Source organism: Erpetoichthys calabaricus, chromosome 3, assembly GCF_900747795.2.
Source record: "Erpetoichthys calabaricus chromosome 3, fErpCal1.3, whole genome shotgun sequence".
Taxonomy (NCBI): Eukaryota; Metazoa; Chordata; class Cladistia; order Polypteriformes; family Polypteridae; genus Erpetoichthys; species Erpetoichthys calabaricus.
Window position 1 is genome coordinate 290,447,863 of NC_041396.2, and position 12,542 is coordinate 290,460,404.

Consider the following 12,542-nt stretch of genomic DNA (forward strand, 5'->3'; position numbering starts at 1 on the left):
GATTTTATATATATATAGAGAGAGAGATATTAAAAAGGGAAAGAATTGAGAGAATTCAGTTTTTTTATTTGAAAAATAATATAAATACACAATAGATTTTTTTCATAATAAATAAATGACACACATGATGTCTAAGCAAAAGAACAGATTCAAAGGTGTCCTCTCTCAGCCTTGACCTTGATCCTCACTGTCGTCGTCCAACTGTCTTGTGATTTTATTTTTTATTTGTTTCCCTCACAGACAAAGAAGGCTGTACTTCTTTTCATTCATCTGGAGCAACTGCGAGCGTTTGGTTTTGAAACTCATCCTCGACAAACCCGCTGCTGTCTGACTGCATGCTGTCCCCTCGAAGATAGAGAGCTGCAAAGAGAAAATGAAGCATTTTCAGGTTGGTGGTTTTAGATAAAGGCTGAGGGCATAGACTGGAAAATGTTTTTTATCTGCCTTATTATGCTGACTTACATTGACCACTTTATTCAGCATGTTGCACTGTTCAGCATTGTTCACTTTTCCCAGACTGCACAAAATTGATGATTACATTGTTTATTGTTGCACAGATAGACCTACACCATAGATTTACACTTTTAGAAGAGTTTTGACAAGAACAGGCCATTCAGCCCAAAAAGCTTGCCAGTCCTGTTCACTTAATTCTTCCAAAATAACATCAAGTCAACTTCTGAAGGTCCATAAAGTCTTACTGTCTACCATAGTACCTGGTAGCTTATTCCATGTGTCTGTGGTTCTCTGGATGAAGAAAAAGCTTTCATGTTTATAACAAATTCACAGCTCTGCCTCTGTATTCCCATTGCCATCATTTTAATCATTTAGAGTAGTAGGCAGGATCAACCATTATAATACCCATCATAATTTTAAACAACTCCTTCCAGCTCTCCTCATAGTTCTCATGTGCAGTGGAAAAACCTAGTAACTGCCATATTTTTTTTTTCTTTTCAGAATTGAGTTTTTTTTTTAGTTTTTGGAGTTGCTAGGTCTTTCCTGATGTTATAAGGTAGTGGCGATGGCCAAATATGTCTTCATTCCGGTCATAGCACGATGGAAGAAGTGAGTATGTAAACAGTATTTTACATTCTGCAAGAAAAAAACCTAGCAACTCCATTGACCAATGAGGAAAGACCACCTACCAATGAAAACGTTGAGTTATGATCACGTGATTTTAATCCTGCGACTGCATGATTTAAATGGCAGGTGTTGTTGATTTGAGAAAAAAACAATATTGTGGATGTGAAGCTCAGGAAAAATGAAATCTAGAGATCATTATTTATAGGGGCAAATCATTTTCTCAATTTGCCGAAAACTTGAAAGATGTGACCTATTAGGTTTTTGCATAGTTGGTGAGAGCTCATTGCCGTCCTAGAAGCAGCCCAGTCACTGTTCTCGGGACCTTCTCTAGGGCTGCTATATCTTTACATAATAAGGAGGCTAAAACTGCACACAGTACTCCAGATGAGGTCTAACCAGTGCGTTCTAAAGCTTCTCTTGAGTTGTACCCTACACACTGGGTTGCTTTATAACTTAACATCCAGTTATCCTTCTTAATTGCTTCTGTACATAGTCTGCATGTAGTTAGGCCCTTCACATAATATACTGTACAGAGGGGAAAATAAGTATTGAACGCATCAACGTTTTTCTCAGTAAATCTATTTCTAATGGGGCTATTGACATGACATTTTCACCAGATGTAACAACCTAAGTGATCCATAAATACAAAGGAATCAAAACAAATAAGTCCATAAATTAAGTTATATGTATTATAGTGGAATTTCACGGGGAATAAGTATTGAACACATGAGGAAAAGGAGGTGCAAAAAGGCCTGGAAAGCCATGAAACTCCATGATATCTGTGAGTATTTAGAAAGCAATCGTGATAGCCCCCCTATCAGTGCAAATGAATATCAGCTGGTTTAGTCCTATCTGATGACCTATAAAAAGGTTTCTCATTCCCAAAGTGTCAAGAAGCATCTCATGATGGGTAAAAGCAAAGAGCTCTCTGAAGACCTTCACAACCTTACTGATGAGCATTGGTGACAGATGGATTTCTAAACTTATGAATGTTCCACTGAGCACCGTTAATCCAGAAGTGGATAGAACATCATTTCACCATAAACCCACCATGAACAGGTGCTCCTCACAAGATTTCTGACAGAAGTCAAAACAATAATCAGAAGAGTTGTCCAAGAGCCCAGGGCCACTCGCTGAGAGCTTCAGAAGCAGGTCCAGTTGTTTCAAAGAAAACAATAAGTAATGCACTCCATCACCATAGCCTCTATGCACGCTCACCGTGCAAGACTTCACTGCTGAAGAAAAAGCACGTTGAAGCTCAATGAAAGTTTGCTGCACAACATTTGAACAATGAAATACTGGGAGAGAAGAGTCTGGTCAGAGGAGAGCAAAACTGAACTCTTTAGATGTCATTGCACACACACCATATGTTAGGATATAGCAGGTTGGATAATAGATAGATGGATGGATGGATGTTTGGAGGAGAAAAGGCACTGCACATCACCCCAAAATACTGGCAGACTTCATAGAATTGAAGGAAGGATGAATAGAGAAATGAAGCGGGACATTCTTGATAAGAATCTGCTGCCATGTACCAGGATGCTGAAGATGAAACGAGGGGGGACATTTCAGCAAGACAAGGACCCCAAATACACAGCTAAGAAAACTCTTGAGCCTTGAGCATGGGAAAGGTGCTATATAAATAAAATGTATTATTATTATTATACTACAAACATTTAGACCAGGGGTCACCAACTCTGGTCATGGAGAGGCCCAGTGGCTGCAGGTTTTCATTCTAACTCTTTTCTTACTTAGTGACCTGTTTTTGCTGCTAATTAACTTCTTTTGAATTAATTTTAATTGACTTGTTTTTTAAGATTTGTTCCCGTGAATTTCTTCATCACTCCTCTGAATTGCTTCATTTCTTTCCTTAAACAGAAATGAAATGTGAAGTGAGTGAGCCAGCAGGTCAGGACCTCAAACTCCAACCAGTTTCACTCCAACCAGTTGCTTCATTAGGCGCTGAGTCTTGTCGTTAATTAAACTCGTTCTTTTGTTCCATGGCTTGTTGCTGCTCTCATTGTGCAATAGCAGACATTTCTGAAATTGTTGATTTTCTCTTTTCTAAGAGCGCTGGTCAAATGTTTTGGGGACCTGAGCAGATCAGCATTACTGAGACCTTCATGTTTATTTATTTTCAGATATTGTATGATGGACACCAGTTGTTTTGGCTCCCTTTGTATCTCATTATTGTTTTGCTGTTAATTAAGGAAAAGGAAATAATTAAGGGGTCTGAGTCTTCAAGAACAAGTCAACTAAAATTAATACAAAGGAAGTCAATTAGCAGCAAAAACAGGGCACTCATTTAGAAAAGGGTTAGAATGAAAACCTGCTGGAGTAGAGTTGGGGACCCCTGGTTTAGACTAATCTGTACTATAATAGAAACCAAAGAAACTCCTGATTCTTCCTTACAATATATCTAACGTACTGCAATGAAAACCTTTCATTAACCTGCTTTGCTGGATTTTTTAAAATTTATTTTAATTCGATACACAGTTATGGCCCTGGGTCTCCAGTGTTTGTCCTGTGTAACTGCAGTGGTTCACATTTTCATTTGAACTAATTCCTGCAGTTACTGTTTGTACTATTTGTAATTGAGAGTATTCCTACTCATGCATGTTGAGATTTTGTACTCTTACTCAATTTGAAATGTCTTCTTTATAAGCCATTTCTTGCTAATAATAACACTTAGGGTTATGGTAAAATTGTTAGTGTTAAAGAGGATTTTTTTCTTTAAAAAATAGTTTACTTCAAAATAGTTTGTGAGGCTGATGGACTGTGTGTCAGAAATGGAGGAGTGTAATACTGGGACACCTCAGAGGACTGTCCTGTTTCCCTTCCTGCTTACTTCTACCCAACAGACCTCCAGCACAATACAAGCTCTTGCCATCAGCACATATTTTCAGATGACTCCTCCATCATACGCTGCATTAATAATGGAGATGAGTCAGAGTGCAGGAAAGTTGTGGAGGACTTCGTCTTGTGGTGCAGGGACAACAACCTGCATCTCAATATCAGCAAGACAAAAGAGCTGGTGGTGGACTTCTGCCATGCCAAGAAGACCCTGAGACCAGTCACCATTTAGGAGGAGGACATGGAAGTGGTGCATGTACTTTGGGGCTCACATGAAAAACAAACTGGACTGTTCTGACAACACCGTGGTGCTGGACAAGAAGGGCCAGAGCAGACTGGACTTGCTAAGGAGACTCAGGTCTTTTGACATGTGCAGCGAGCTGCTGCTGATGTTTTACCAGTCCATAGAAACCAGTGTGGTGTTCTACGTTGTGGTCTCCTAGAGAAGCAACCTGACTTTAAAAGAAGCACAATGCCAGAACAAACTTATCAGGAAAGCCTGCACCCTGGATACTGGAAGATATTACGGAAAAGAGGATGATGGCAAAATTGGATGCCATCATGAAAAATCCCCTCCAGGAGGCGCCCTCTCTCTTCCACCACGGTGTGCTAATAAGCACCTCTGGGCGTCTTTTCTGCCCATTGCTTATCAGTCAATTCAGTGTTTCCACCCAATGTACTTGTTAAGTTCATTTTTATTTTTTGATTATTTGATTGGCTGTATTATCTGTCCTGTGAGTTTGTATCCTTGTTTTATGTTTCTGCTGCTTATGCATCTGAATTTCCCCATGGGGATTAATGAAGTTTATCTAATCTAATAGTTTTCCATTTTGCAATTGTGATTTTTCTTTTTTTATATTCAGCTCCTCAGATTGAACTCCTTTCCTCTCCTGCAAGAACAGAAATAGCCTACAAACAACTTTTTCTATTAGTGTAACAGGAGCCATGGCAACGACTGCAGAGATTCCAATACGAAATGCTCCATCTGCATTTACTGTAAGTTCAGCGTTTGGCTTCGTTATGTTTTATGGGGAAGAAAGAGCACAGATACAGTGAACTGAAAAAGTATTCACTTTCTGTGCACTTTATTGTTCTGTAGATTTAATTATACATGGATATGTTTCTCATTTTTGCCCGTCAATCTACTCTCACTAAACGATAATGACAAAATGAGAATATATTTTTTAGAAAAATTGGGGATGATCTTTTTCCATATCTTTCTGTCCTCTGCTTCTTGCTCTGTTAACACCTAATTTATTAAAAAAAACTCAAAACTGAAATCTCTTACTCAAGAATTCAGTACTTTGTAGTCACCCATTTGGCAGAAAGTCCAGTTTCAGTTCTTTTTGGTATATCTCTACAAGTTTTGCACACCTGCATTTGGGTAGCATATTCCATTCTTCTTAGGAGATCCTCCCAAGCTTTGTTACACTGGATGGGAAGCGTCTGTAAACTGCAAACTTCTGGTGTCTCCATAGATGTTCTGTGGTTTTTTAGGTCTGGGTGATGCAAAGACAGACACAGGCTTGTCTCAAAGTCACTCCAGCAATGCTTTGGCTATATGCTTCAAGTCATTGTTATGCTAAAAGGTGAGCCATGGCCCCAGTCTGTACTCGTGTGCACTCAGAAACAGGTTTACTTCAAGGGCCCCTCTTGTATTTGGCTGCATTCATCCTTCTCTCAATTTTGTCCCCTGTCCCTGCCACTGAGAAACACTCCTATATTATGACTTCACTGCAGGGATGGTACTAGGCTGGTGATGAGCAGTGTCTGGTCATTGCCTGATGGAGTACATGGGATTCTGGTCAAAGAGTTCAATTTTTGTCTTGTCAGACCAGAGAATCTTTTTCTTTGGTCTCTCAGAATCAATTAAATACAATTTGTCAAACTCCAAGTGGGAGTTAGCCACCCTACCAGAAGCACCTAAACAATGGAGTTCAGCTGAGATGGCCATCCTACCTATAAGTTCTCCCATCTCACCAGAGAACCGATGAAGCTCTGTTAGAGTCACAAACTAGATTCTTGGTCACCTCACTGACTAAAAGGCCCTCCTTGCCCCAATTACTCAGTTTGGCTGGATGGCCAACTCTAGAAAGAGTCCAAACTTCTTCCATTTCACAATTACCGAGGTCATTGTGCTCCTGAGAACACAAAAAACTTTAGAAAAAGTTTTAATCCTTTGAAGACCATGGAGAGATCCTTGGACTTCATGTTTAGTTTTTGTCCTGACACGCATTGTGCGTTGCGGACCTCATATACGAGGTACGACAATTTAATTTCCAGAATGCACCTTTAAAAAAATATACATGTGGAACTGTACACTAGTGGCTACTGTTGCCTTCAAAGTTCTTCCCTTGTGCATCTATACACTGACTTAAATGACATTCCCATTTCTGGAAGCAGGCGTGGAACTCATTTTCTGGAATACTGTCAAGCAGCTGTCTCACATTCTGTTGAATATCAGTTATATTAGAAAATCTTTATCCTTTCAGTGCAGCTTTTATTTTTGGAAATAGCCAGAAATCACAGGGAGCTAAGTCAGGTGATTAGGCAGGATGATCTAATTTGGTAATCGCTTTTTTGGCCAGAAAGTCTCTCACAGTGAGTGCAGTGTGACTTGACGCATTGCCATGATGAATGATCCACTTGCCAGGCCACAATTTGGGTCTGAACCTTCTAACAGAATCTCATAATCTCTTCAGTACCTCTAAATAGCATTGTTGGTTGGTTGATTGTCCCTTTTGAATAAATTCTTGGTAGGCTGTTCCCTTGTGATCGAAGAAACACACCAGCATGGTCTTCAACTGTGAGCATGACATGTGTGCTTTTTTTAGGGCGCGGTGAGCCCTGGGGATTTCCATTGCATGCTCTGTCACCTCTTCTCACCCATCTTTGAACCTCTTATGCCACTCAAACACACTCGACTTTCTCATAGCATCTTCACCATATGCCACTTGCAACAGTTTCAGGGGCACATTTGCCGATTTTTCACAAAAAATTTAGTATTAATACGTTGCTATAAATTTCGATCACCCATTTTTGTGCCAAAGTGTACATGCAGATATCTATTCCCTTCCCAACAGTTAACTAACAACTGGCTCTATCAGCATGCAATTTATGCACATATTAGTTCAAATATGTTCAAACACAAATACTAACGTGATTCCGATACAATTACGTCACGGGTGACACTATGTGGCCATTACGGGAATTAAATTGTCACACCTCATCCATGAGTACACGTGTGCCTTTCTTAACAATGTTCAGTCGATTCAGTTTGCCACAGGTGGACTCCAGTCAAGTTTTAGATGCATCTTAAGGAGAATTAAAGCAACCAGGAGGCGCCTGACTAGAATTTGGAGGGCCTCAGCAAAAGGTCTGAATGCTTCTATGAATGAGAAATTTTATTTTTTGATGTTTAATACTGCATTATCATGGTATTTCCCTCTACTTACCCTTTACTTAGGGATAAGTGTACTCATAAGGTTCATTACTGGGTTGGTCTATTGTCGCACCTTACGATTATCACACACATACACACAGACCTAACCATAGCAATGCCCCATGAATGACACACACACAGCTGGTTAACATCTAGCACTTTAAACCACACAAATGCCTTAGGAATAATACAGCCTGTCACTATCTCAGCACTTCAAGGGACTTGCTTATTATCGGCACAAACAATATGCAATGTTTTAAAGATATCTCAGACCTAAATATTGTAGCAACCTCCATGTCAGATTCGAAAAGAAGAAAAAAAAAGAAAACAAACAGAAGGACAAGGTAGGGATCACAGAACAGTTTACTAGAACAGTAAAAAAATAAAACCACAAGATTTTAACAGCAAAAATGAACGTCTTTAACTTGAACTATTTGCAATTGCCTATAATTCTCTCTTTGTTCTGGCCCTGAGAAACACCGTTAAAGTGAAAAAAACAAATAAACAAATAAAACCTCTGACTTCGTAAAGCAACAACACCTTCCTTCTTGAGCCCCAACCCTGCTTCCATACACCCCCCACCCCAACCCCCCCGTTTCGGGTACTGCCCCCACCCCCTTTCCGCGTCAATCAAACGGCCGCTGTTAGTCCTCCGCGCTGTACTCCGCCCTCCCTCAGTCGGACCCAACAGTCACTCCCAAGGCCTTCAACGTGGCTGGGACGTTACAATATTACCTTTGGTCTCCAAGAATATATTCAAACTTACAGAGGCTCAGCATCCTTGACTATAGGCCATTCATCAACCAATGAATGCCTTACTTTACGTCCTGTTCTCTACTATTGGGTGGAGCTCCAACACTCAGCCTTAATAAACCTCGCAGCACAGAGTGTATGGCAAACCTTTGGCTGCACCAGGTGCTCAAAGAAATCTACCTTATTACTTCAATCACTCCAGACATGAAGACAAAGTATAGAAAATTATAAGCAGCATGGTATTTAGTATATTGCAGGAATAATAATACCAGTAGAGAAAAGCATAAAAGAAAATGTGGATAGTCTAGACATATATAGTCTGTAGAAAAAGCTTAGTTAAAGATGACAAGGATGAATGTTGCAGGCAGCCTGTAATCTCACACTCATACTTGTTCATTAGATGCTTTTCTGATGATCAGATGAAAACGGACGCACGTTGCCGGCACCCTCTTCTGATGTCATTCTGTTCTACTCTTCTGATGTTGCTCTTCAGACGAGGCATATTTATTATAAAATTCTACCGGGGGGGCGTTCGCAAAATGTGATTGTTAGATATTCCGATTGGCTGGCTGTCAATATGATGAATTAATTCACTCGTCCGTTTTCCCAAACAATAAAACTTTTTTTTGATGTTACTTAGTACTTAGTAGTAAGATTTTCGGAGGCGACATTCTACAGAAACAGCTCTTCTAAAAGTTTTTAATGATCTTTTAATTGCTGCTGATGCAGGCAGGTGCTCTGTGCTTGTGCTGTTAGATCTTACCGCAGCTTTTGATACGGTGGACCATCGGATCTTAATTAATAGATTAGAGCTGTTAGGTGTCTCTGGCTCTGCTTTGGACTGGTTCTCCTCTTATTTGTCAAATAGGAGTTTCACAGTCAGTGTGGCTGGCTTTTCATCTGACTCTGCTCCTTTGACATGTGGAGTGCCACAGGGCTCGGTTCTTGGACCTATACTTTTCTCTCTATATATTCTTCCCCTATCACAGATTCTTAACTCTTTTAAGGACATCTCGTATCATCTGTATGCAGATGATAAACAGCTTTATTTTTCATTTAAGCCTAACCAAATTAATACTTTGGTCACTTTGGTTGATTGTCTGTCTCAGGTTAATGACTGGCTTAGTAGTAATTATCTACAGTTGAATTCAGGAAAAACTGAGGTACTAATTGTTGCTCCTCCTGTTCTTCATTCTGAGATCAGTTTAAAATTATCTTCTGTCTCTTCTGTTATTAAGTCAAGTCTACGTAACCTTGGGGTTATTTTTGACCAGTCCCTGACACTTGATGAATATGTTAGGTCAGTCAGCTGTTCGTGTTTCTTTCATTTAAGAAATCTCTCAAAACTAAGAAATGTTGTTTCAAAATCAGACTTGGAGATGCTTGTTCATTCTGTTATTTCTTCTGTAATGCTCTCTTTACAGGTTTGAGCAAATCCTCTCTCTCACGCCTTCAGTTAGTTCAAAATGCAGCTGCCAGACTCATAACTCGTGCCAGCCGGAGTGATCATATCTCCCCCATTTTGCACACACTGCACTGGCTCTCAGTGTTTTATAGAATTAATTTTAAAGTTTTGGTACTTACTTTCAGAGCTTTGCATGGATAGGCTCCTGAGTATCTAACCAGCCTGCTCCAACACCATACAGCTTGCCGGACTCTAAGATCTGGGCAACAGGGCCTTCTCGTCCCACGCACTCGGCTAAAAACCCGTGGGGATCGTGCCTTTAAGTCTGTGGCACTAAGACTATGGAATAGCCTACCTTGTGGTCTGCATGGAGTCGAGTCTCTTAATTCTTTTAAAAAACAACTAATAACATTTCTTTTTAAACAAGCTTTTAATCAGTGCTGAATAGTCCCAGTTTGTTTATTCATTGTTTTTAATGGTTTTGTTTATGTTTTGTTTTTAACTATTGTATTTGTACTGTATTTGCTGTTCAGCGCTCTGTGACCTTTTGTCTATGAAGGGCTCTATATGAATAAATAAACTAAACTAGTGTTGTTTAGAGCAAAATATAATGAAAATATGGACAAAAATCTACAGATATTTGTACCCCATAACAAATACATTTGCAAATCTTTCTGAAAACATGATTTTCATCATTACGGGTTATTTAGTGTACATGAATGGTCATGAATTACAAATTTATCCATAGTGGTGGACCGCTGGGACGCCCCTTTGATACTGGATCTGGGGGAGCAGCCATGTGATGCACACTACGTCCCCTGCAACACTTGGTGGCAGCCCCCCTGGGTTGCATCAGGGCCACAATTGTGGAACACCGGAGCTCATCCCTGTTGGGCTCCGTGGCCACCGCCAGGGGGAGCTACACAACTTCCTGAGCCCCTGTGGGCTGTAACATAGCCAAACCCGGAAGTGCAGCCTTAATTAGGTCAATTATCACCTGAAGCACTTATGGGTGGCTATAAAAGAAGCCGGCAGACACCACTCCGGGAGCCAGAGTCGGGAGGAGGAGGACAACGCTTGCCAGGAGGAGTGGTGGCGAAGGAAGATTTGATGTTTTGTTGGTGCTTTGCTTTTTGTTTTGTGTGCTTCTGGGACTGTGTTGTGTCTGTGGGTACGAGGAAGGCGTAACCCAAAGACGAAGAAAATAAATCTTTTTGTTTATTTTTCATGTACCTCCGTTGTCAGTCTGTGTTGGGTCGGGTGCCTATATAGCACCTTGTTGCTGTTGTCCTTCTTCTTTTGGCTACTCCTGTTAGGGGTTGCCACAGCGGATCATCTTCTTTCATATCTGTCTCCCAACCATCCAACTTTAGCTGACCCTCTAATGTACTCATTTATAATCCTATCCATCCTCATCACACCCAGTGCAAATCTTAGCATCTTTAACTCTGCCACCTCCAGCTCTGTCTCCTGCTTTCTGGTCAGTGCCGCCGTGTCCAACCCATATAACATAGCTGGTCTCACTACCGTCCTGTAGACCTTCCCTTTCACTCTTGTTGATACCCGCCTGTCACAAATCACTGCTGACACTCTTCTCCAACCATTCCACCCTGCCTGCACTCTCTTTTTCACCTCTCTTCCACAATCCCCATTACTCTGTACTGTTGATCCCAAGTATTTAAACTCATCCACCTTCGCCAAAACTACAACCTGCATCCTCACCATTCCACTGACCTCCCTCTCATTTACACACATGTATTCTGTCTTGTTCCTACTGACCTTCATTCCTCTCCTCTCTAGAGCATATCTCCACCTCTCCAGGGTCTCTTCAACCTGCTCCCTACTATTGCTACAGTGTCATCAGCAAACATCACGGGGACTCCTGTCTAATCTCGTCTGTCAACCTGTCCATCACCATTGCAAATAAGAAAGGGCTCAGAGCCGATCCCTGATGTAATCCCACCTCCAGCTTGAATGCATCCGTCACTCCTACTGCAGACCTCACCACTGTCACACTTCCCTCGTACATATCCTGTACAACTCTTACGTACTTCTCTGCCACTCCCGACTTCCTCATACAATACCACAACTCCTCTCGAGGCACCCTGTCATATGCTATCTCCAGGTCCACAAAGACGCAATGCAACTCCTTCTGGCCTTCTCTAAACTTCTTCATCAACACCCTCAGAGCAAACATCAAATCTGTGGTGCTCTTTCTTGGCATGAAACCATACTACTGCTCTCTAATCATCACCTCACTTCTTAACCTAGCTTCCACTACTCTTTCCCATAACTTCATGCCGTGGCTCATCAATTTTATCCCCCTGTAGTTACTACAGTCCTGCACATCCCCCTTACTCTTAAATATCAGCACCAGTACACTTCTCCACTCCTCAGGCATCCTCTCACTTTCCAAGATTCCATTAAACAATCTGGTTAAAAACTCCACTGCCATCTCTCCTAAACACCTCCAAGGTTCCACAGGTATGTCATCTGGACCAACGGTTTTTCCATTCTTCATCCTCTTCATAGCTGTCCTTACTTCCTCCTTGCTAATCCTTTGCACTTCCTGATTCACTATCTCCACATCATCCAACCTAATCTCTCTCTCATTCTCTTCATTCATCAGCCTCTCACAGTTCTCTTTCCATCTGCTCAACACACTCTCCTTGTTTGTGAGTACGTTTCCATCTTTATTCTTTATTACCCTAACCTACTGGCTTCCTTCAACATCTGCAATAAGATGCTGCAGATGTTCTATCAAACAGTTGTGGCGAGCGCCCTCTTCTACGCAGTGGTGTGCTGGGGAGGCAGCATTAAGAGGAAAGACGCCTCACGCCTGGACAAACTGGTGAGGAAGGCAGGCTCTATTGTTGGCATGGAGCTGGACAGTTTAACATCTGTGGCAGAGCGAAGGGCGCTCAGCAGGCTCCTATCAATTATGGAGAATCCACTGCATCCACTAAATAATGTCATCTCCAGACAGAAGAGCAGCTTCAGCGACAGACT

At 41.2% G+C, this 12,542-nt stretch overlaps 1 protein-coding gene across 2 annotated transcripts in view; it reads right to left on the reverse strand.

Moving 5' to 3' along the window:
* Positions 1-65: 65 nt before the first annotated feature.
* Positions 66-12,542, reverse strand: part of tespa1 (thymocyte expressed, positive selection associated 1) — a 120,978-nt gene continuing 108,501 nt past the window's right edge. For both annotated transcript variants that reach the window (XM_028798511.2, XM_028798510.2), the window contains one exon: positions 66-360. In XM_028798511.2, coding sequence (XP_028654344.1) covers positions 235-360 — 126 coding nt within the window. In that variant the 3' untranslated portion in view covers positions 66-234. The remainder of the gene's footprint in view (positions 361-12,542) is intronic.